General features: G+C 34.6%; 2 protein-coding genes across 2 annotated transcripts; both read left to right on the top strand.

Annotated features, from left to right (window-relative positions):
- The first annotated feature begins 12826 nt into the window (after window positions 1–12826).
- On the top strand, window positions 12827–14583 carry LOC113658373 (neuropeptides B/W receptor type 2). The gene has a single exon (XM_027170768.2). The coding sequence runs from the start codon at window positions 13018–13020 to the stop codon at window positions 14002–14004; it is 987 nt and encodes a 328-aa protein (XP_027026569.2). The 5' UTR covers window positions 12827–13017; the 3' UTR covers window positions 14005–14583.
- A 6337-nt stretch (window positions 14584–20920) lies between these two features.
- Window positions 20921–25491, top strand: LOC113658294 (delta-type opioid receptor). Its single transcript, XM_027170641.2, has 3 exons — window positions 20921–21141; window positions 23701–24056; window positions 24443–25491. Exons 1-3 carry the CDS (start codon window positions 20933–20935, stop codon window positions 24988–24990), a joined length of 1113 nt encoding a protein of 370 aa, XP_027026442.2. The 5' UTR covers window positions 20921–20932; the 3' UTR covers window positions 24991–25491.
- The last annotated feature ends 1903 nt before the right edge of the window (window positions 25492–27394 follow it).

Here is a 27394-nt window from a genome sequence, read left to right as displayed (position 1 = left end):
ATGACAGGACTCTTAGAGATACTCTACAGAAAAAGCACACAACAACATGAGCGGCCAAAGGAGATACCGACAAACAAAAGAGCCCTCTAATTAGTAGAGCACACCCCTGTCACATATGCTCTTTAAACAGAGAATGAGGGACAGGGAAGAAAGAGAAAGATGAGGAAGAGAAGTGAAACAGCCCTCGGCATATAGACAGCAGGGCCACTGAATGACTCCGGTACCATAAAGTCAAAACAATAGGACCTGGAAACATATTAGGGTGACCAAAGGACTTATATAAGGTTGTAGGCTGTGTCAGGCCATTCAACTATTTTCTCCTTAGTGTAACAAACTATGGTAACATTACAAATCTAACATTCAGTCTCCATTTATTTATTTTTTAGTTATTCATTCAGCTCACCAGTGTACATTCATGACAACACTGTCATTTCAGTACTTGATTGCATGGGTCACTGTAATGGTAGTTTTTTGAGTATAGTTAAATCATATTATTCTTACTTGAGTTTTTTTTAAATTACTGCTACAATAAATGCGCTAGATTAGTCAGAAATTGAATAAAAATATAGTATGAAAGCTCTGTATAAAATTTAAGATTTTATATTTAAGATCAGTTTGATGTTACTTAGTGTTGTCTATGATTTAAATATATCTAAGTCTTTCTATATCCTAATAAGTAACACTCAGCATAATGTGTAAGCAAATACACACTTAGATGGCTAACAATGTATCTAGAAACATGTATGAATTAGCATGTGCTTCCTAGCTAAGAAAAATGGCAAACTACTGAAACTCCAACAGCCTTTATCTAAGATAGCTATCCAGCTAAAATTAACCTTAGTTAATACAATGCAGCATGTGTTGAGCTGAGTTGTGTATATATATAGCAAATTCAAATAAGACAGTGCTTTTATTAGCAAATGTGTCTAAACATTTTAACTGCCATTGTATAAAAGAGCTTTTTTTCAGTCTTTCATATAGTAATGTATGTTTATATACAGTAACTTTTTTCTGAGACATTGGATTGAGAACATAATAATCATCTTAGGAATCATTGCCCACTTTCTCATTTAACTTGCTTATTATGTATCAGCAGCTATCAATTTCTAGATCTTAAGTGCTTTGTGACAGTGTTTATTGTAAAAATGTCTATTCAAATCCAATTCACTTGAAATTGAATTGAGGAAATAACAACAAAATCTACAATATGTAATGTAAAATCTGCTAACAATACATGAATCATAATGAGCTGTTAATGTTGCAAAATAAATATTTTATTCTGATCAGGGTTGTAAATGCAGTATCCTGGCAAGGAATAACTAGTTTAGTCTTTCTCATTGTCTTTTCCCCAGGAGTAAATAGCATTAGTACTCCAGGGATAAATAGCATTGCTCATGGTGTGCAGCAATGGTATGTATGTAAACCATAAATAAAAGTTTTATGACAAGCTAGAGTATCATGAATGGGGAAAATCCTTGCCAGTCACCGTTCACCTGTAAAGTACAGCTTAATGACTCACACTTATAAAATAATAAACAATTGGAAGAAACAGAGATGATGAACTGTTATCATACCATATTTTATAAATTATATCCTATATACCATCAATTGCTAAGGTTAAAAAGAAAACTGATTCTTTCCCTTATATCTGTTCTACATGCTGTAACCTATAAAGAGAACCAATCCACCTTGATGGATGACATCCTTGCAGTTTTCAAAAAGATCTTAAAATAATCGAAATGATGTGTTCCACACAGGTTCTTCAGTTTATTTGATCTTTTTTCTGTTGAAATATAAACTCAGCCTTGTCAGCCTTCCTCAAACCTCCCCTTACATAACTTCAGCTGTATATGACACATTGTATTGTTGTACTATAATACTAAGCCACTTTTCACACATTAATTATAATGATGTATTTTTCCTGACCGAACCCAAATTTCAACACTGATTGAAAGCCTATTTAGTTGGAGATGTGCAGTCTTATCTGCAAAAAAACAGTGTAGCTGCAGGTTGTCATTTTAACCAAACACACTGATTCATCTTCTTTAATCAGTTGGTTTTGGTCTTTAAATGACTAATGAGTTGTATGCAATCAGCTTGGTTGGAATGTAAAGCTAAATCCATTCTGGCTCTTTGTAGATAAGACTGGACATCGTTCCTTTCAACCAACACTAAGTCCCCAGCAACCACATTACGCTTTAGCCACACCCATTGAACAAAACCATCAGGCAGAGCGTTCTGACTTTTTATGGTTTTCCTCTAACAGAAAAATCCCATCAAACACATCAGATGAGTTATTAACATCCGTGCGTCACCTAATCTGAGTTTGTAGTTTATTAGTTACTGTACATGTGTGCACTTTTAATTGTTTGTGTATTATTCATTGCCTTCTAGTAATGAATATGGTGTATGTGTATCTCAGCAGTACTTTGTCTGACAGAATATAAGCTTTATTTCAGCTTGTGTCTTTATATGTGAGAGCCCCAGCTTGTTTAATAATAAAGTTTATTCATTCTCTCTGCTCTAGTCCAGCTGTTTTGGCCTTTAACCTCTTAATCTTCCATCAGAAAGTCCAAATGTATATTTTTATTATTATTTTACAGTATCTTAAAATCTTACAGTATTTTACTGTATCGTTCATAGTATTTACAGAATAATATGCATTAGTAAAAATAATAATTTAATAACAATCCAGGAGGTTAACTGTGTAAATATTTTAGGTTTGAGCAATAAATACACTAAAGAGATCCAGAATCCTGAAGTTTAGAAGAATAAGAATATATTTAAGATTACTCTATTTAATAGAATACACTCTCATGCGATAATAATACAATTATTCCACAAATTTAAAAATATACTTCTAATTGGATTTTGTATAAATATTCAAAGTATTTTGTACACAATTTTGCCTGGGGAATTTTTTTGGTAAATTCATCTGAATAGAAATCTTTTCCTTTTGAAAAAACAAAAAACAAAAATGCAGTATAAGATGAAGGGTCAAAGTTCATAAAGACAAATAAATTTGAAGCAATTGATCTGAAGACTAACACCCTAGACTTTTTATGGCTATTGGAAATCTATAGCCTGCATTGGAGAGTGCAAGTCACACACACACACACACACACACACACACACACACACACACACACACACACACACACACACACACACACACACACACACACACACACACACACACACACACACACATATGCACATGCATACACTCACACACACATATCCACACACACATGCACACACAAAAAGACACACACACTCACAAATGCACACACACGCACACACAAAAAGACACACACAGTCACAAATGCACACACACGCACACAAAGACACACACTCACACACACAAACATATGCACACGCACACACACAAAAACATATGCACATGCACACACTCACAAACACACACACGCACACAAAGACACACAAAGAAACACACAAACACACATGCACACATGCACATGCACACACACACACAAACACATGCACACATGTTACCTGGCATTAGCATTTATTCATATACAACATGAGTGCAACTTACAAATGCGGCAAACTGCAATCTGAGTGTTCAGCAAAATTTGTTTGTTTGTGTGTGTGTGTGTGTGTGTGTGTGTGTGTGTGTGTGTGTGTGTGTGTGTGTGTGTGTGTGTGTGTGTGTGTGTGTGTGTACCCTTGTGAGATGAAAATGACAACAGGCAAATGTCTGCAGCTCTACTTATTTTGAGAAAAATTAGAACATAAAAATACAATTCACTTCCTTTTTATTATTGTAACAATTCCACAATGATTGTTTTATGGTAAAACTCTATGTGGGGTCTCTGTTGGCATGAATCATTGTGACATATGTAAATCACTGTATTGTGCAGTTTTATTTCATTTAGTGTTTGTGTCTGTGTGTGTGCGCGTGTGCGTGTGTGTGTGTGTAAATTAGTTATGCGGTGGTCTTCATTGCTACAACAAAGCAAATCTGAATGAACAAGACAAAAGTGAACATATCCACATAGGTTTCAATTCTTTTAAAGCCCTGCAAGACTATTGTGTCAGTTGATAACATTGAGGTGCTTCACTTTATAACAGACCTAATTGAAAGAAACCTTCCTATTGGTAGAACACTCAATGAATGAGAGAGAGAGAGAGAGAGAGAGAGAGAGAGAGAGAGAGAGAGAGAGAGAGAGAGAGAGAGAGAGAGAGAGATCTTCATGTCATAGTTCTAATAATAAAGTCTGTTCTATCTTGACATTGCACTTTTCATGTAGATGGAAATTATTCTTTCAGAGAACACAGCACACAAATTACACAGAGGAGCAGCAGGGGGCAGCAGCAGTCTGAACACTGAGAAGGTAAATGCATGTTGCCATCAGTCCTGAAAAGACTAATTACACTAATAATGTTGATGCCAAGCCTGAAGGCCAAAGTGGTCAGAGATTGAACATACTGTCAGTATTTCTATTATCCTTATTTCTGTTTCCCTTGGCAACACGCCAAATGTTTGTTCATCAATTCTAGATGGGAGCATTTACTAGAGCTGAGGGAGAGCAATTTTGCTCCTAAAGACCCTTCATTTCAGATATACACTGCAACAGTTTCTTTTATTCTGACAGTTTATTATTAGACAAATTGGTGTAATTTGAAACAGTTGAAAAAGGAGAGAGAGGAATGCTTCAATATCAGATCCACGCTTTATTTGCCAAGTTCACTGGTGTATACTAAGGATTTGATTCAGTTCCTGGTCCCTTGGTGTACTTTTGTTGTTACATTGTAGTGAGGTTACAGAGAAAAACACGCTGATATTCATGTTAACACAATACATGTTTGCTTTGAACAGAACTGGAGTAAAAATGAAGAATATTGCATGGTTGATGCTAAAATAATACTGTTGAACCCTCATCAAAACTATCAAACAAGCTGATTCCAGCTGAAGTCAGGAGTTTGCAGTAGGTGTTTCTATTTATCCCAGTTTTTATCATTTAAAATTAAAATTTAAATGCACTTTTTGAACATGAAGAGATGAGGCAGAACAGAGTTATCATTTATATACTGAATTTATTTTCGATTAACATTCCTATTCTTTTCTGCTTTAGCTCAATTTGTGTTTAAAGTCGTTAAGAATCATATAACCGAAGGTTTTCCTATTGAGTTGTGGAAGTACAACTTAATTTCTCAATCAATAAGCACAGCGCCTAAATTATTGTAGATGCACTGTGCAAATTAACTCATATTTCCAGACAGTTTGAGCAGCACCAGAGATAATCTGTAGAATTGGAGCAAAAAATAAATTTCTGTTTGCCGACAGCATTTTGAGCTTTTGTGAGATTTGAATAATTGCAATTTCAGCTTGATAGTCCTGGAAGTTCACCAAATTTACTTACTACAAATAAGGACCAGAGTATGAACTTGAAAAAAAGCTAAACACATAGTTCTTTTAAACATTCATGAATCTTTATTAAACCACATACTATACATAATAAACCATGTTAATTTAGCTGTAGAATTTGTTGGTATTTATGTCAAATATACTACATATACTATGTATGACATTTACAGTATATTAAACTCAGAGAACTTGATTTAACATTGCATTGAAAAATAAAATCATCAGTTCAAATGATCTCTTCAAAGCAGGATCTGTATTTTATCTGTATTAAAAAAGACCCCAGTGTGCTTTTTCCTCTCACTGGCTATCTGAGAAACTGCACTGAATAAAGGCACACTAAATTCTTAAATCTTATAAACAAAACAATTAATATATTCATTTTAAAAAACAACTTGTTGTTTGCAAGGTTGTTGAGCAGCATAACCACACTGTTCACTGTCCTATTAAGGCACTTTTTACCCACAGAAGTACGTCTCTCACAGACCATCACCTCTATGTTACATAAAGCATGTTTACACTTTTATGCATCAACTTCCATGGAGTGAAATAATCAAGAGCTCTTTGGAAAGCATTTTTTGTGGTTGTCGGAAAAGGAAAAGTGTTTCAAAGAGAGGTATTTAAAATAATTGCTGTTGTTTGATGGATGTGGCAATAATTCGCTATTAGCTGCTGTGACACTTTAACAGTGTCAAGGCACATTAATGTAAAAAGAACTGAGTTTTAAAATCCTGCAACTGTTTTTTCTAAGATTTAGCTGGAACTGGGTTCAAGAAATATCTGGTAGGTGCTTTTCTTCGATAGTATATTTCTGTTATTGATGATGATGATGATGATGATGATGATGATGATGATGATGATGATGATGATGATGATGATGATGATGATAAAGGCTTCATGGGAAATGTGTGGGTGTATTGTCACAAGGAAGGATTAGTCAGTCAATCAATATGAAACAAACAAAAACTCTGCTCTTAAACATAATAAGAAGGTTTGTAACTTCTTACAAACTTTGCTAGAATTTGCTAGTGTGAAATAATGCTGATCTTTATTAATGAAGCATAGCGTGTGTCGATGCAATTTATTTGATTTTCTTTTATTATATTTTGTTTTTATTTATAGTTGTAATAGGATGGAAAATAAAAGAAGGGAAGAAACTAGGGAATAATGACATACACTAAAAGACATTTAAGCAAATTTCATGGAAAATTTCAACAACATAAAAGAAGCATGTGTTTCTTCCTTGAATTACACAACAAATTTCTTTCAACCTGTTTTGCATCGAATGGTAATTCCTTAATTTTTGCACATTTTAAGGCAGCCAAGTTCACAGCTTCCACTAGAATGTGATTTCCTTTCTGACTGAGCAGAACTGTGACAGAGCTGAATCATTAGTCCATCAATATACTGTGCACGCACACACATACACACACACACACACACACACACACACACACACACACACACACACACACACACACACACACACACACACACACACACACACACACACACACACACACAAACACACACACACACACACACACACACACACACACACACACACACACACACACACACACACACAAACACACACACACACACACACACAATTTACATGTACATATGCCACAATGATTCATGCCCAACAGAGACCCCACATAGAGTTTTACCATAAAACAAAGCTCACAGCGAAGCCATGCAATCATTATGGAATTGTTACAATAATAAAAAGGAAGTGAATTGTATTTTTACATTCTAATTGTTCTCAAAAGAAGCAGAGCTGCAGGCATTTCCCTGTTGTCATTTTCATCTCACAAGGGTGCAAACAAGCACATGGTTTCATTAACCTGAGAACATTTTTCAGGCAATGTTAAAACTCATAACAACATAAAATTGCTTCCTGCAATAACAGCTTAGCGTGGGTGCAATAATTGCAATGAAAGAACTCAGTTTGCACCTACATTGAACTAAGCAAAAATGTTAACATGGTTATAGCCCAGTTTAATCTCTACAAGGTACAAGTGGCAGATATGTGTGTGCTGAAGTGGCAACAGTTTCGAGCCTCTCTGCACAGTGAGTGTTTGAGAGTGTTTAAAATAGTACATGCCTCTGGCGTGGACCTGTTTGTTTTTCTTGAATTTCAAACAGCACTGCTGCCACAGGTAAGGCTGCAAGAGCTTTAGTATAATGTACCGTATACATATGCATGCGCATGAATACATGTGCACACATACTGTGACATACTAGTAATATTTCCCAAACATACTTGTAGTACGTTTGGGAAAATACAGGCATGCATACTGTACACATTTTTCTAAGTCTATGTGTAAGATTGTATGCTGATTAAACCTTTATAAATGTAAATACCTTCTTTCTGGTGCGGGCAAATTCAATATCTATGTCAAGTGCATTTAACAATAGCATTACCCCAACTCTGAAATGAGTTCAGTTGCAAGTCTAAGCTGAATGTTGGTCTTTAAAGAATGAATGAATGAATTCATTCATCTTCAGTAACTGCTTATAGTGGATAGGGTAACAGTGGAGAAGATGTCTATTCCAGAAACTTGAGGCAGGAATAAATGCTTGATCTAAACGAAAAATTAGTCTTAAATTTCACTAACATTAACTCTGGGAATTTATTGCATAGATATTTTCACTTTCCTAAAGAGAGTCTAGTGTTCTGTATAAAGGTTGGGAGTTTAAATCCCTGCAATGCGACAGACAGTAGCTTGAAGGAGCCAGTGGAGTAAAATGGTTTGCGCTCTGATTTTTGCAGGCATCTTTATGGATAATGGTAGATATCAGGAATGTGGTTTCCTGGCTTTGTGTCTCTCAGAGGAAACATGTTTTAGTCTTCACCTTCAGTGGTTGGTAGCTGTCATGTGATAAGAGAGCTGGCTTGTGGGTGTGTTTTTGTGAGTGTGGCTTCTATGCTGATGAACACAGGTAATTATTGCAGACACTGTAAAGTGAGATGAATGTGATGCTAACCTGGACACTTCTGATCTTTATTCTCATAGTCATATCCTGACAGATCATTATCAGTGCAATATTGCACCACATGCACATGTGGTCCAGACTTGACAGGAAATTAGGACGTAATAAAGATAATATACCAATCTTATGGATTCCATCAAGTAAGGAACAAAAGCAAATTGGATATGAACCTTGCACATTTTCAGCTTTGAATATACTCAGTTTGCAGAGTAGCCAAATGAAAAATAGTGAATGTTTATTTCCCTTGAGTTTCTGAGAATAACACTAATGATACTATTGCACTGGGCTCATACTTCAGCACTTAACACTGGATAAAAGCTATAAAAGCTATAAAGTTCTCCTGCTATCACATAAAGAATGATACTTAGTAATAATATTACCTTTTTCATTTTCTAATATTAATCCTTTAATCACTGATTTTCATTTGCAATCTCTGCAATATAAAATGCACATCCAGAGTGCAAGAACGCATCCATAGCTCAGACTACAGTAAGTAGTATATCACAGCAGCAGTTCTATGGCAAATGAGCCTTAAAATGCCTTCTTTGTCTTGCACTTGGTATTAAATATCGATTAAAAAGAACCCACATGAAAAAAGTTTACATTTTATGGCTAAAAAAGTCACAGGTTAAAGGATTCATTTTCACATAGATACGTTCTTCTCTCCTCATGCTCCAGATCTATATTCTGTAATTTACCTAGTTTAAAATATGCTTGGATATTCATTATGAAGATGTGTCTGTTTGAATTATGTATGCAGGTGTTTCTCATTGCTTCCTCCACTATGCTTCCTTTGAATGATAAATTGTTGTTATGCATCTCCCTCTGAAGGTTTTCTTGATTAATTATCACACTGCTGTGCATTAAAAGCAACAACCAGTGTTCAGGAAGTGAGCTTTAGTAGGCCTACACAGGAGTAATACAAATAAATAACTAAATTAATTAAAATAAAAGGTTTTTGACATTTCATTAGAATTCTCTGCTTACAATTCATGGATTCCTAAGTTATAATAGGACCTTGCCACTTAAAACAAGTTATTAAGAATTAAAACAGGATGCCATAGAACTTATTTCAGGTCTCCATAATCACCAGTGATCATTCATTCATTCATTTATTTTCTACCGCTTATCCGAACTACCTCTGGTCACGGGGAGCCTGTGCCTATCTCAGGCGTCATCAGGCATCAAGGCAGGATACACCTTGGATGGAGTGCCAACCCATCACAGGGCACACACACACACTCTCATTCACTCACGCAATCACACACTACGGACAATTTTCCAGAGATGCCAATCAACCTACCAAGCATGTCTTTGACCCAGGGGAGGAAACCAGAGTACCCGGAGGAAACCCCCGAGGCACCGGGAGAACATACAAACTCCACACACACAAGGCGGAGGCAGGAATCGACCCCCCAACCCTGGAGGTGTGAGGCGAACGTGCTAACCCACCAGTGATCAATTAAATTCAATATAATTTGTCAAATTATGTACATTAATCTACTCTTTCTCACATATGTAAGGGGAATATTAATTATTACCATTTTCATGGGTTTCACAGTATAATATTTTGAGAGGAAGGACAGTGAATGCACTGAGTGATTTATCTAAGCTACTTTCTACTTTCTTTTTTCATTTGACAGGCTAATAAATGCCATAGAACTTATTTCAGGTTTCATACACAAGAATGTGTATTGTTTTATTAATTACTAAGCCAAAAGTAATTCTAAAAGACAAACATACATTAAATAAACCATAAAAATTTACATTTCTAAAAGATTAAAAAATGTATTGATTCATAACAGTAAAAAAAATGTTCATCATAGGCTTTCACTTGAAATTTAAAACTTGGAAAATACACCGAAATTCCAGAGGAATTTTCCATAAATTTTCATGGAAATAACCAAGACCTCAGACGTTGCCCAAATCAATTGATGGTCCTGGGTTTGATTTCTTCAGCACATTATTTTTCAGTGCTATTTTTCCAAATGTCTTAGTGTAGAATAGGACTCATCACTCACAGCAGGAAAGTAATATCCATTCCCGCTTCTGCCTTGCAGACCTGTATATATCACACTCACACTCTACAATTGTGTGAAAGACATGTCTTCCTCATATAGAGAGTGTCATCCGGTAGCAAGCAAGAAGCAAAGCTGACCTTCTGGCCTTGCCTGCTACTACGTTATTAACACCCACATTGGCTTTCAGTTCCACCCCTTCCTTACTGAATCTCCAGTCTCCTGTCTTTCCACTTTTCTTCTCTTTTCTTTTTTTTTATACTTGCCATTATTTAACAATTTCAATACATCTGTTCTGGTGAGCTAAACTAAACCAATTTTCATTGTTGAGCTTCTAGTAACTATTTAAATCCGTATGAAATGTAATGTTCAAGTACTTCATGTATAATAAAAAGACTGAAGCTAATTTCTTGTTATTAATCACAATTTTTTGGGACATATTATGAAATAAACCCCTGACTCAAATGTCATAATGATAAAGGCTGTAGAAAATCTGATACTAATATTTAAACAATAAAGTGTCCCCTAAATATCCGGCCCACTTGTAATGTGAAAACCAATCCTTTTTCCAAATGTTGTAATGTGGCCATGAACAAAGTGGCACTTTTGTTCCACTATCAATCACTCCTTTTGTTACCTCTGCCAGCAAGTGCATTTCCACTGAAAGAGCTCTTTGTGCTTACACCCAATTTTAATCTGCACAGCTATGACACACCCTTTAAGTGCCTGTCAGTCAAAAACTGCTCATCACACATCAGCTCAGCGGGTCATGTTTTACTGTATGTGATCATTCATAAGCACACTTCTATGACCTTATACAAAGGGGCTGCATGTTTTGAGAAATTTACATTAACACATAAAACTTAATGAAGTATCACATCACAAACATCCTTAAATCTCTGGATCAACCATTGCACTACTAGAAACTCTTAAATAACTAAATTTCTAAATGAGATGAATTAATCTGATAATTTTTGTCAAAAAAAAACACAGATTAGTGTTTAGTAAATGGTAACTGACAAATAATTTATGCCATCAGATTCAGTGTGATACATGAGCGCTGATATTTTACATTATAGGGTTGCAGTTTACTCCACTTTTTAGCTCTATTATAGGAAATTCCAACAAGCAGTAATTTAATAATAGTAACTTGTGCATATACTTTTTCATGAATGTCCTCTGATGTAGGGTATATCTGAGATTAAAACAACATAGCAAAAATATTAAGAATAAATATAACCACAGTTTCTGTTTCTATAAATGTATTTTATGTCTGTTGTTCTTGTGTATGTTTAGATTAATGGAGATTAGGAATTCAATAGTGACAAAATCACATATAAAGTGATGGATGAATATATAAAATACTGAATATGAAGGTATTATTATTATTATTATTATTATTATTATTATTATTATTATTATTATTATTAGTAGTAGTAGTAGTAGTAGTAGTAGTAGTAGTAGTAGTAGCATTATTATTATTATTATTATTATTATTATTATTATTATTATTATTATTATTATTATTATTATTGGTGTTGTTGTTGTTAATAATAATAATAATAATAATAATAATAATAATAATAATAATAATAATAATAATAATAATAATAATAATAATAATGTGCAGCCTTTGATATTAAGCATTTCAGGCACTTTTTACATTTTTTTGTAAACATAATAAACATATTTTATTTACTTAAATGATGGACTCTAGGGTTTATGAGTTTCTAGGATATCGAGTTTATTATTTATGCGCGCAAAATGACAGTAAAAATTGTACATTAAGATGCTTTTTGAGATGCTCAGATATACTACAAATGAGCAATGCAAAAAAAAAAATCAGGAGATAAAGGAAATTAGGAAACAGGGGACAAACTGTAGACTTCTCAAGAGGTTTGACATTTTCTTCCGCTGAAAGAGCACAAAAACATGTAGATTGTTGAAATCGATTATTTCCACTGAGCCTGGAGGATATTGCGCTCAACGGTGCTGCTCGACTTTAATAGAAGCACAGCAGCGTTATCGCGTAGACTAATCTTTTATAATGCGGCGGTATGAACACGCATCGCTCCTTCAGCTTACATCACGCTCTTTCCCTCCCACCATCCCTAAAACTGCTTTTCATACTTAACACCTCTTCCACACTGTTAATCCACCAAAGCTGCTGTGACTTGCATGTATGAACATCTACAGGTAAGCTTATTATCCGACTATACTGAGTCAAGTGCGCAAAAAGGAGAGTCTTAATTACCCATTGTGCGTAATTTGCGTATTTTGTTCGAGTTTCATTTTGCTTGATACACCATATAGAGTAAGCAGATTTGAATGTTGCGTGAATCTTTCTTTCTTTCTTTCTTTCTTTCTTTCTTTCTTTCTTTCTTTCTTTCTTTCTTTCCTACAGTGCAGTTGAAGCTTCCTTTGAACAGTTGATTGATATTCATTACCACTGTTTCAGTTATGGGGTTTTTTGGCTCATTTGTGACTTTTTCTAAAATTGGGATGATCCAAAAGACATTTTTGAAATCAAACTGATTCCTTGGGGGGAAAAGAAACATCTGAAAAGCTGGATATCTGTTGTGGGTTTTACTCGTTCTCGAAGAAAAGAAAATGGATAACGTATCAATTTCTGGGAGTAATCAATCTCCATGTAACTCAAGTAACTATTCACAACCTAACTGCAGCACGTCTCCACCTTGGATATTATACCCAGACTTCTACATCTGGCTGCCAGTAGTTTACTCAGTCATCTGTGCTGTAGGACTCACTGGCAACACTGCTGTCATCTATGTCATTCTGAAAGCCCCAAAAATGAAGACCGTCACCAACTTGTTTATCCTGAACTTGGCTATCGCTGATGACCTTTTCACACTGGTATTACCTATTAATATTGCAGAGCACCTGCTGAATTATTGGCCCTTTGGTGAGCTTCTTTGCAAAGTGATCCTCTCAATAGACCACTACAACATCTTCTCCAGCATCTTTTTTCTTACAGTGATGAGCGCCGACCGCTACCTAGTAGTGATTTCCACACTGCAGTCTAAGCGGATGCCCCATCGCACATACAGGTTTGCAAAAATTGTCAGTGTGTGTGTGTGGGCACTTGTTGTCCTCATTGTGGCACCATTTACCTACTTTGCTGGCATTTATGTGAGTCCGGATGATGCTGAGAGCAGGAAGAGCTGTGTGTTAAGCTTCCCTAGCCCTGAGAGTGTCTGGTTCAAAGCCAGCCGGATCTACACCCTGGTCTTCAGCTTTATCCTTCCTGTGTCAACAATTTGTGTCTTATATAGTCTAATGCTCTACAAGTTGAGGCATACACATCTAATTTCCAATGGCAAGGCATTGGATAAAGCCAAGAAGAAAGTGACTGTTATGGTCTTTGTGGTGCTTGCGGTGTGTCTGTTCTGTTGGACACCATTTCACTTAAGTACGGTGGTGGCCCTGACCACAGACCTGCCAACAACTCCACTGGTTATTGGAATCTCCTACTTCATCACAGGCTTAAGCTATGCTAACTCCTGCCTTAACCCATTTCTTTATGCCTTCCTGGATGACAGTTTCAGAAAAGCTTTTAAGAAAATGTTGGAGTGTTGATCTGTGCAAAGGACCAATAATTTAAAAGTGTTAGGTCAATTTCAAGAGCAAAGCTGGATGAACATTTTTAGATAGCAATAGGCCAGGTCAAGTGGGGTTTTATTCCATCCTATGTCATTTTTTTCAGTACTATGGTGTAACACATAACAATACAACAGAACGGCACAAAGGATTACCTGAAGTGCAAATACACAACGATGTGTCTGTAAAAGTGTCCAAAAGCAGCAGCTATACACACTATGTTCTTTAAAAAATACATTGAAAATGTTTAGCAACCGTTCTGATGAGTGTATGCTTGTAATATATGTTGCATAGCCAATTTACCGGAAATGTTAAAATAAGTGACTAATTATGCTAAAACTCTAGAAGATACTAAAGAGAAGATTCAAAGGATGTTTCCATCTGTTATAACTCTCAATCTAACAATCTGTTTGTATACTATTGAGATTGCAGCTGCTGTGGGTCTTTATTTCATTTATACATATTTCAGTAAATCTATACTATCTGAATAACACTGTTCTCACAGATGTATTATAACCTATAGCGTATAGGTACTGTAGATATTGCCAAACATGAATCTTTGTTCCTTTTTCTTAATAATAGCATTTAATATAGCACATGTACTGTTGCTTATTCTGCTGAAATGAACTGTATTCTACGGTATTGCTTCTCTACTCATATAGTAATTCATATTGATTTATGATATAATGTTTTTTGTTCTTTTGCCAAAGACCTCATCAGAAATTATACAATTTAATATAATATAAACACATATTTTAGAAATCCAAGCTCAACTGACTAACCAAAAATATATCCACAGACCTAAACATTGGAATTTACACAGTATAAATACAACTTATACAATTAGATGCTTAGAATGTTAGATTGAAAACTAACTATAATGCTATAATGTCACAGATTAACTTTCTGCACTTGGCTAGGTTTCAGCTAGGTAATTTTAGTAAACATAAAGACACAATAGTAGCCTAGGTAGAAAAAAAAGATGAGTGACCTAAAGTAGCAAGCTGATAGAATTGTGGTTCACTAGTAAAAAGATCATTTACCCAAATCCCACAGGTAAGAACCCTTACAGAAAAATGTAACACATGTGGACTCAAATGCGAACTCAGGAGAATGTGTGTCAACATGTTAACATCATAAAGGATGAAATGATTTGTCTATGAAAACACATAAGAAAAGTGAAATTACATGCCATATATGTAAAAGTAAATAAATTGTGAAAAATAACAGATCCGAAATGAATTTAAAAACAGAATCATATTTGAATATAAAAACACACATAGCATGTGAAAATGTGTGAATCTAAAAAAAATACATGTATAAATTTGTCATGGAAACCTTGTAATTATTCACACAAGTATTGTGTGATTATTTTTTGTAAGGTTAGCATATGTAAGGTTAGCATATAATATTTTTAATGGTAGTTTACCCAGTCTATAATTTACCTCAGGGTCCTTGAGTTTGTCTGCTTGGAAGAATTTTCTATGTAGAACCCTAAAACAGGGAGATCCCTTTAAAATTGTTTTATCATAATGTGTTTAGTAAAAGAAAACCTCATCCATTCAAAACAAACAAACAAACAAACAAACAAAAAAAACAACTGAAACACAGTCAAACCTGAGGATGACAGTGAGAACTGATATGACCCATTGTAGGGGTGTATTTCTGGGACTATATTAAAAAGTTTTTATGCTTTGATAACAAAGTTGTTGAAATATAGTCTGCCCCCCCCCCCAACGTTTTTGTACTTCTTTGTTAAGGGTTAAAGTCTTTATTATAATTTTTTATCAGACTTCCCCAACTAAGCTAAATAATTCTGATGCTTCCTGTTATTTATTTACATTGAATGCTACAACTGAGACTTTCTATTTCAGAAATGATGAATTTCAGTTCATGATGAATTTCAGCAGGTGAACATGAATTTCAGTTCATGTTCACCTGCTACGTGATTGGCTGACTGGATAATTGATTGAGTGGGTGTACAGTGTACAGGTGGGCTTTATTCCTGATAAAGTGGACACTCAGTGTATTGCAAAGTAAAACAAAGGGAACATAATGTATAATAATGGCTGTGATTATATATGTTTATATTAATTAAAATTGTCATTCCTAAATATTATAGTTTCATTGTTTTCATTGTTTCATAATTCATTTTTAATTTTAAACCAAAATTCTAATGACTTTCTCTGAGACACAGTTTACTTATTACAGAATTAAAAATATTGATTACTCATATGGATTTTTCCGAACATTAATTGATCGTAAATTTGTGTTACCTGTAATTATCAAATGTGATATAATTGCTTTAATAATCGTGGTGTAATGTGTTACATCACCAGCCGATGGCAGTAGTGCACCGTACTCTGGATTCCTGTCTTCTTTTTTTCACTATCAATTTTAAGAGCATTGTCCCAGTTGGATATTACATTCATTAAGACATAATTTTCTTGTCTGATGGTGTTGCTAATTATTGCTTGAAGCCTAGAAAACGCAATTTCTCCCAAAAAATATAACCATTTGCATGTTCTTGAATTATTGACAGTTATTAAGACTCAAATTGTACCCCTGAGACACAGTACATAATTTATATTTTTAATTCATTCATTTTGTATGCAAAATCTACTCATCAGTTCTTGTACAGTATAAGTGAATTTTGTAATTATACACAAATGCATAATTGAAACAAAATAGTTACACTAAAATAACAATACCGCTGTATATATTTAATTTCAGACTATTAGACTGAAATAAAGGTTACACTCATATTGCACCAATAAATGTTTTGTTGTTGATTTTGTAGTTTTTAATCTTTTTTTCTGGTGTATGTAAAGAAAAGTCCTATCAACTCAAACACTGCAGGACTATAGGAAATTGGTTTCTTGCACACAATGCCTGCATTATTTTCTCAGCCACTCAGCACGAATGGGTGAAACCTGTGCTGAAATAGTGTCCTACTTCCTATCCCTTTTCCTTACACCTTACAAATTACAGATTATATTATTATACCTCTATCTATTACAGGGCATAGTGGGATTTATTGAATGCCCTGGATATTTCATTTTATTAATATAAAATAGAAAAGTTCTCCACATAAGGAAAAAGCATTAGTGCGTAAATCATTTTAACTCTTGAATAAGTGTTATTGTGGATTCATGTGACTGTTCCTGTCTTTTATTTTTCAAATCTTCTAAAAATTGACTCTCTTGCAGTAATTGGCTTTTATGTGTGAATATTGCATTTCTTTGGCGAATTTATAATATGTCTACTCATACCCTAACAGAAGTATATACACTTAAAAATGTATATGTTTTTTCTCTATTGTCTTTTAAATGAGAGTCTTCCTATTTGAAATCAGTGCTCCTTTGTTACTCCTTCTCCCCTGTTTGTGCCATAGGCTCCATTTTCAGGTTCCAATCTCATTTCCAGTCCCCCACTTCAGCACATTGGCTCATTTTTTCTCTGGCTTTGACCCAAGTGCTTGCAGGAGGAGATTGATTGCTTCACATTTTACTGAGTGTTCTTTACCAGGACACAAAATCTTACCCATTTATCTCCTCTCTGAGCCACAGCATCTCAGATGTGTGTGCTGCTTTATAAACACCCAATCGCCTGTGCTGCATAGCACAGCTATAAATATTCCCATCTTGTTCCTTTTCCCTGTCTGCCTTTATTGCTGGGCAGCAACCAGTAAGTGAATAAAGTCATTCAAAGATGCATGACATAGGCAAAGGTAACAACCATTTTTCTGTCAAGGATAAATTTAACCTCCCTCTGGACTTAATGTGCTTTCAGTGACAAAGAAGAAGGAAAGGACAACTGGTATACGTGGATGATGGATCTTCTGTCTTTCTCAGAGCTCACTTATTTATTTATATTTATACTGTTGGCACAAATATATTCTTTCAGAGTGTTCCATTTTTTGATCTAACAGTAAAAATGGCTCTATGTACTCAGCATAATTACCATAACATGTATCCCTTGTGTCCTTGTTTGCTTTCAGTTCTTTGCTATGTCAGGCTTCCTCATCAGTTAGATTACTACTGTTCTTTTTAAAACTATTAATGAATAATTCATTTAAAAGAAAATGTTTAAAATAAATTTTTTAATAAGAACATACATAATAGACTACAGTACAGTAAATGGTTAAAGTCAACAAAATTTTCACTAGCTATTTTAAGAAGCACCCAAATGTTATATCGCAAAGTATCAGAATCAGAATTCGTTGAAAGTTCAAAACTCAAACATTCTATGATCAATGGCAAAATTATGATTATTGATAATTCGCCAGTAGGCCTCAAATTCAGCTGCTGTAATTTCCACAAGAAAGAAAAAAATTAACCTTAAATATCTTGAATATCTATTGTATTTTTAAGGCAAAAATAGAATATTAAAAAGAAATGGGAAACATTTAGTACACTACATGCATAACATTTTAATTCCTTTCTCATTTCTTATATGCACAGAAATGTTGCTGTATTACTTTCTTGATAAAGTGATAAAAGTAACAAAAACTGCATTACTTTTTTGAAATTAGTAAGAAATAATGCAGTCTGGTGCATAAAAAACACAAAGTACAATGTCTGGAGTTTCAATTTGATCTCTGACAGTGGAGATTCCATCCAAAAATGTTAAAATAAATGTCTATTTATTCCATTAATGGTTAGACATCAATGTACCTGTGTTTTACCTATTACATATTAGAATGAACACATGAACATAACATAAGCCCACGAGCACATGAACATAATACATGAACATAAGCTGCTCCCAGAGCTACTGTTATAGAAGATTATGGAAGACAAATTAATTGAACAGGGCTGTGATTTGCTGTTTATTTAAAGCTACACGTCTCTGCATGTAATCATATTTTTCAAAACTGTTTTGCATGTCATGTCATTACCAGGTACTGTATTTTGCCAGTTTCTTCATTTGAGGTTTCTGCTGACATTAGATCTGTCTCCAGCTGAAATGGAAGTGCTCAGTGACACCTCCTTTTCCATAAAAGGAATCTAATGAGTTTCAACAGTGGGTGTGTGGTCGCCTCTTGAGAAGTGGAAAGCACATGAGTGTTTTCATTGCAATTAAAATTCACCTTGCAGACAGCAGAGGGCTCTAAAACTATAGACCATTCCTTTAATTGCTACTTGTCTCTTTTTTCTTTTCTTTTCTTTTTTTTCTTTTTTTTTTCTTTTTCTTTTTCTTTTTTTTTTTTTTTTGATGTCATGAACTAAAGTTCATTTTAGTTCATGAGCTTTATGGGAAAGAGATAAAGATGGTAAGAATATAAATTCCAATAGATTCCAATTGCCAAAATACAAAATACCAAAATACAAAATAAACTCAACCAAATCCAGTGTTAAAAAGATTTAAAAAAAAAAAAAAAAAAATACTTGCCATAGATTTAGATACAGCTCTAACATTCAATAATTCACTGTTTTTCATAATAAGGGACAAATATAAATTTTAATTAGATCATTTTACTTCTGAATTTTTATATTCTGGAAAGCTGATTTGTGAGAATGTCCGTTGTTAAAATCTCTATTAAAAATTTAGCACAGAACCAATAATTAATTGCTAACAGATAGATAGATAGATAGATAGATAGATAGATAGATAGATAGATAGATAGATAGATAGATAGATAGATAGATAGATAGATAGATAGATAGATAGAGTTAATTATTTATTCATTTTTATAAATAAATAAATTATTTATATTTGTATTTGTATGCTGCATGTAACATGAAATTAACAATTACTTCTACCCATCAAGTGCATGATTATTTCTTGTGCAGTGCTATAACAATTATCAGTGATTGGATTGCCAAGGAAAGTTGACCATGAAGCCACTTAAAAAAGTGCTACAAGCTGTTTTATTAAAAATGACCAAAACACAAATTACACTCACTATAGGATCTGTTTGTGACTCATCACACCTGATGCTTCACTGCAGGAGTTGTTCAACAGACCAATCAACTGATCATTGGGGTAAGCAAAACAACAGATTGACTAATCATTTGTCAAGCACGTTTAAACTATTATAACCTTAATGACATCTTTGTTAGCACTGCTAGTTGTCAGCGATCATTGCTATGGCAACAATGACCTGTTGCCATAGCAAGAGTTCATCACTTTCGGAACTTTAAAACACTGGAGAATAAATTAGCTTTCAGACACTAATATGTACTGGTCTGGAGAAGAATATTAAAATGTTGGGGCTGCCATAAACAACAATGAAATCCATAATTTAGACCATAGGACATGAAAGAAACGACCAATGCATGACCAAAAAAAAAAAAAGAAAAAATTATGGAAAAAAAAATGCCAGGGAGATACATATTACTATCTGATTTAATTACTTCTTCACTCAGTTGTTATATATATACAGTATATATACTGAGGTTAAGATGATCAATCAGTAACTGTAGCAGTGACTGTATTATAAATATTTCAGTAGAAGGGTCCTTACAAGGATATTCAGACACACGTGTGTGTGTGTGTGTGTGTGTGTGTGTGTGTGTGTGTGTGTGTGTGTGTGTGTGTGTGTGTGTGTGGGAGAGAGAGAGAGAGAGAGAGAGAGAGAGAGAGAGAGAGAGAGAGAGAGAGAGAGACTGTGCATCTCTCTCTCTCTCTCTCTCTCTCTCTCTCTCTCTCTCTCTCTCTCTCTCTCTCTCTCTCTCGTAGAGAAGTCTTTTTCTGTTGCGGCGATTAAAAGGCTTGAGCAGACCTACCTCCCACTTGGGCACAGATTGCACTATACAGTACAAGAGGTGGAGGAGGTGGAAGACATGGTTCAATAGGCTGTGCGCATGGCGTGCGTAAGACGCAACTTGGGATTTGTTTGCGCGTCTTGAGTTAGTGCTTAATGACTTGTTAATTGGTAGCTTAAGTGCTGTAGCTTTTCATCATGGAGTTACCCGACAGGTTGGAGAGTGTTGGACATAAGATAGCGCTTCATCTGCTCAATGACTCCATTTTGAGTGGAAATATGAGCGCTTTGGACGAAGAGGATGGCCTTCTGCCGACCGGAGTTAAGGTCACAGTGGTCGCGCTGTACTGCATCGTGTGTGTAATGGGACTTGTGGGGAATTGCCTGGTCATGTATGTCATCATCAGGTAAGCATGTCCTGGTGTTCTGAAGTTTAACCATCTAAGTGGGATGAATGTGCAAGTGAGTGTGAATTCTGAATGTGTAATCTGATGTGTGTGGATATTTTTAAAGCATTAAATGTTGTTGTTTTTTTTGAAGAAGCAAATAAAGATCATATGATTATTAGCTGCACAGTGGGTCAAGAGCATGTGTATAATAATGAGTCATATCAGTGTAAAGTTGTCCTAAAGGTAATAGATTTGGCTGCAGAGATGGAAAGGCCAGAAGGTCCTAGGAAATCAATACTTTTAAATTATCCTTCTATCCATCACTTGCAGTAGGGTACAGGGACCGATGTACAAGAAGATAAAAAAGTCATACATTATACCATTGTATCAGTGAGTTAAAGATGGGGAAGAGAATGATAATGTAAAATAATAATAAAAAAAAATTACTTGTCCTCTATGTCCACCAGCCATACTCTAAAGGTTAAACACCGGTTCTCCCAGGATGCCATCTTGCATGCTGATGTTTGTAGAGTAAGTGCATGATGATTTATTGGCAAGGGTTTGCCTGCAGATCACAGATCAGTGGGTGTGTCTCTATGACTTTACTCAATTGATTCTGAAAGACTCCATCATGTCCAAGAAGAAGTCCAGCAGTCTAACAATCTAGCTAGTTTTACAAACAAATATTATTGAATATTACAATATTTACATATTACAGAGCTAGTAATAAACTCTACCTTTCTTTGTGGTGCCCTTTTCTTTTACTTTCAATAGGTATCTTTTGTCTATAAATGTGGATATAGTTTACATTTACATTTACGGCATTTGGCAGACGCCCTTATTCAGAGCGACGTACACAAGTGAACAATAATTTATGGTTCATAATTGTGTGTGGAAAAGATTAAGAACACTTATGAATATTATCAAAGCTCAAAACAGTAATTTGGTTTTTGTAAGAATTATGAACATTCATAAAAATTATTTAAAGATACTTTAAATCTTATGTGAATCCCTGTGAATATGCCTGAATCCTGTTTGTGATTCCTGTTGCTGGTTAGCTAATCAGATCTCAAAAAACATTTGTCTTCTCACTTGAATGCTTAAAAATACTTGTTATACTATATGACTTACATTCATCTTTCTTTTATCTGTTATTTACCATAATGTGGCCTGTGAGTCCTTTAGTACTCTTTAGTACTTTGTTAAGTATGTAACCTAGTGAGCCAGCATTAATGTATTCAATGTTAGAGATTTAAGCACTTATGTACGTCGCTCTGGATAAGGGCGTCTGCCAAATGCTGTAAATGTAAATGTAAATGTAAATATAGTACTGTCTTCCATTCCTACTCATTAAGACTGAATCCCATGCCTGACAAATACCCCCACATAATTGCTTCATAATTACAATTCAGAAAATAGAAATAACACAAGCACTAGTGTAGTCTAGCATAAAAAGGGACTGTACTGATTGTCACTGTATATATTCACACAGTTATACAGGAGGTTGTTGTTGAAAGCCCTGAAAGAGAAATAGTCACTGAAGTGAACATTTTTTAATGTCCTTTTTGCTATACTTGTTACTAAGCATATTTAATTTAGTGTTGCCTGTTGACCGTTCCTTGAAAGTAAATATTTCAAGGAATATTGAATATTTAATAAAATATTTTAATTATTTAATAAAAATAAGATCAAATTTTTAAACATATTTAGAACTTTTTTAATTACAAAGAAAAAAAATAATAAAAAAAGACAAATAATAATAATAATAATAATAATAATAATAATAATAATAATAATTCATTGTATTATTCAATGGCTAAGCATGTAATAGTACATGCACAATGTTAAAATTGGAAATACATCATCTAATAGGAGTGGATCCTAATGTGGCTTTTTGCTGGCACAAGATATGACGTCTTGTGATTTCTAAGATGCTTTTATACCATAAAGAAAGTGCTTATTAGTGTTTCTGTAGACTTCCTCTAAGCTCACCTTTTTTTTATTGTTGTTGTTTTGTTTTTCACCATACTGTGTAATCTCTAAAGACTGGGTGAGAATCCTAGAAAATCTTTATTTTCAGAAATACTCAAACCAACAAGGCTGGTAAAAACAACCATACCAAATAGGACACATTTTCACTTTTTTTTTTGTCTTTTATTTGTAGCTTCTGCACTGACATATTCCCCTGACGGTTTTAAACAGCGCATATGGGATAACATTTATATCCCTATTATGAAGTGTCCTGTGAACAATAACTAAACCTCTTGATGTCATTTCATGGACTGCACTTTATGATTGTCTGATGTGATATGAATAAATGAGCAGTTGTACAAGTATTCCTATTAAATTGTCTGCTGAGTGTATGTATGTATGTATGTATGTATGTATGTATAGATAAATAAATTATTAAATCAATAATCATTTATTAAAAATGTGTCAGTTAATTTTGTTGCAATATTTAATAGATTCTTCCTATAATATAACATATTAATACACTTATGTAGAACTTGATCATAGTCAAAGGTAGATATCACTGTATCACTTGTATGTTTTGTTGTCTTTTAATTATATGTCTAGATATACAAAGATGAAGACGGCCACCAACATCTATATCTTTAACCTGGCTTTGGCTGATGCCCTTGTTCTGGCTACTCTACCTTTCCAAGGCACAGATGTGCTACTAGGCTTCTGGCCTTTTGGCTTGACTCTCTGCAAGATGGTGGTGGCCATTGACTATTACAACATGTTTACCAGCATCTTCACTTTGACCGTTATGAGTGTGAATCGTTACATTGCTGTGTGCCACCCAGTGCGCTCGCTGGCTGTGCGTACACCCAACAGAGCCAAGCTGGTCAATGTTGCAGTGTGGGTACTGGCTTCTGCTATAGGTGTACCTGTTATGATCATGGGACAAGTGGAAGTGGAATCCAATGGTAGTCATCACCAAACAATATCTTTCTCCTTCATTCAGCCTCATCTTTCCATGGTGAAGTCCACCAAGCATTCAATCATTGTGTTCACCCATCTCATATTACTTTTAGAACTGTACCGGACATTTTAATTAATTTAATTTTTTTTTTAATCTTAGGTTTTGGACTTATTATTTGTCTATATTTGGGGTAATTTCGGGGAAGGAAAAGTTGTTTTAGGATAAAATATAACTAGAAACTATTCAATGTTAAATTTTGTACAAGTTCATGTTTCTCAACCGTTCCAGTCTTTAAAGTAATGTTGACTGTAATGCAATCTGCTTTGATGCTTCATTCAGGTTATTCAAGGCTAATTTTCAGTAATGTTTTAAATTGTTCCTTTTTTTCAGGTATTGAATGCATGGTGGTGCTTCCTGATCCTCAAAGCTACTCTGAGCCTGTATTTGGCATCTGTGTGTTCCTTTTCTCTTTTTTGATTCCAGTGGCTATCATTAGCATTTGTTACGGCTTGATGGTGCGACGCCTGCGTAGTGTTCGTCTCCTCTCTGGCTCCCGCAGCAAGGACCGGAACTTGCGAAGAATCTCACAGCTGGTGTTGGCTGTGGTGGCTGCATTTGTTCTCTGCTGGATGCCTGTTCAGGTCCTCGCTCTGGTTCAGGCTTTGGGGAAGGTAGACCTTGGAGGCAGCCAGACCTCTGTAGCAGCAATGCACTTCTGCATTGCATTGGGTTATGCTAATAGCAGTCTCAACCCTGTGCTCTATGCCTTCCTGGATGAAAATTTTAAACGCTGCTTCCGTGTGGTCTGTGTACAAACCAACACAGATGTGGAACTGGAACCACAGCAGAGGAAATCAGTCAGGAAGGTGGAACAAGAGTTCATACAAGGAAACGGAATGGTTAATGAAGCTGTTGCCATTCCCAGGTGTGAGGATTAGAACTGCAATCTGGACAGTAAAGGTGCTCTATTTGATCACAACCATAAACCATTGTATGTGCTGTAAATTTTGCTTATCTGTAAATTACGTTGCAATTTGCAATCTTTTTTAATGTGTTGTTTAGCTGTGGGACTAAATACAAGTAAATTGCCTCATGGCTTGGGACAAAGGGCTTATTCTGTATCTTTTTATACCGCAATCACTTTAAACTACCTTGTACCTAGACCCACTGAAGAGTAGGTAGGTATACAATTGCTCATCTTTTGCTATGCACAATTTGTCAATCCCCATAAAGGGGATAATTAATGCAATTTAAGCGTGGACAAGACATCTATAGTTAAATAAAATCTAGACAGAAGGGTGCTACCAAAGCTGGTATATGTACATTTACAACATACATATACGGTATATGTAACTGAATAAATGGCAGATTAACACAGACACATTGAATATGTACATAAATTTTCAGGTAACTATTGTAATATGAACCTCTTTATGGTGTTTTTTTAACCAGCATGGATTTTCGTTAGAGTATTGATTCTGAATATGCAAACAATCAACAATAAATAATGAATTTATCATATAACTACTAAAACATGTTATATGTGTCCAGAAACATAGCATATTACTGTACATGTTTGTAATTATTAAATGTCTGCATATAACACAGGATATGCTGCATATTTTTTATGAACTGCAAAAAAAATGTCACTTTTACATTTTTTCTATAGCAGCGAAAGTGAACGAGAGAGTGAAATGATGGAATAACGGTTCTAATTTTATCTGCCTGAGCTCCAGGAGAAACATTTGTTCCTTAGTCACTTATATCAGCCATTTGGGTGGATATGTTGGCAAATCCAAATGTAAATAATCATTATATTATTTGATTTTCTCCTCCAGTTATTTTGGAATACTTATGTAGTTTTTCAGATATGAACAAAAAAATCTTATTTTTTTTAGATTTAGATAGACTCTCTAGTTTAAATAACAACCCTATTTGTCAAAGTTGAATGGAAATGAGTGCAGATTTGAGCTTATGAAATGAGTGAACAGACATGTAACACATGTACTAAAATGCATATAGGACAAAAGTAAGTGCAGATCAGCTTCAGTTGTGTAAATGTAAGCCCCCTTCCATAAAATTCCTTATTTCTATATGCATTCAAAATTCTGTTTAAAACAGACAGGTAAAGATGCCAGTGCAGAAGCTACAAACAAAAGACTACTGTGGAAATGTGTCCTGTTTTGTTTAAAGCTGTTTAAAGTCACAACTGAGTAGAAGACTGAATCATGACCAGTTGGAAAATGATTTTGTATAAAATAGTTATTAAAATGGTTAGATAAGTAATCAGAGATTTTTTAATTTATTTTATCTATGAGTCTCAGCTATTCAACACATGTACTGTACCTGCAGTAAGTAATGTAATTCATCAGATGATGAATTAAACACTCATTCAAGACAGTTTAATGTTTATACCCAGGCCTGCTCTCTTCTGTGCTATTTCCTACAAGTTAGAATAACACCAGTGTCCATGATAACATCAAAAAACAGCAGGCGGACTGATAGAAATATTCACTGCCATCTACCCACCTGAAGAAATCTATGGAAACTAGAGACACAAACTGAAGTGAAAGTGCTCTACTCTATTCCTAGTCTGCATTGTAGCAGCTCAGACACAATGTATGTTTGGAGTTTGGCTGATTCCCAGTTGTGAGTCAAAAAATAGTCCTAGCTGTTATATTCACAATCTTTTGCCAAGTTAAAGCCAAGAATCCATTTCAGAATCCATATGGTCTTGATATTATATATATATATATAATGTCAAGCTCAACTATATTAAAAAAAAACACTCTTGATGACTGTGGTATAGTGTATTGTATAACATATCACTCCAAAAGTGGTCAGCTGGATTGAAATGTGATGACAATAAAGGCCAAAGCATATGATTCACATTATTTACATCCATGTAAAACTATTTAGTGGCCACTCCTACACTGTGGATGAGGAGGAAACCACTCCCATCAGCATAGCATAGGATTATTTGTGATCAGTCAGAAGACATTTGTGTTGATTTGCTGTAATAAATACTTGTTAGGGGACAAGTGCACTCAAATCATACCAGTAAAATGCATAAATATTTTCACAGAACATAAGAGTTATTTTTTTTTTTTTTTTTTGACACTTGACTGTAAAGACTAGTAAAATTGTCAGTGTGTGAACAGAGACATCTGGTGGCTTCTTGTGAAACAAGAACGGAATGTGTAAGCTATTGTAATTTTAAATAATAATTAATAATATGAATATGAATTTAAAAAACTCTGATAACTTGCTGTGCCATTGTGCACCAAAATTGTACTCCAGCCACTAACAAGCCAAAATACGGGGTATAAAATAAAAATAAAT

Source organism: Tachysurus fulvidraco, chromosome 23 (genome assembly GCF_022655615.1).
Source record: "Tachysurus fulvidraco isolate hzauxx_2018 chromosome 23, HZAU_PFXX_2.0, whole genome shotgun sequence".
NCBI classification, from domain to species: domain Eukaryota; kingdom Metazoa; phylum Chordata; class Actinopteri; order Siluriformes; family Bagridae; genus Tachysurus; species Tachysurus fulvidraco.
The sequence above is the reverse complement of the archived record's forward strand: the minus strand, read 5'-3'. Positions and strand labels throughout refer to the sequence as shown.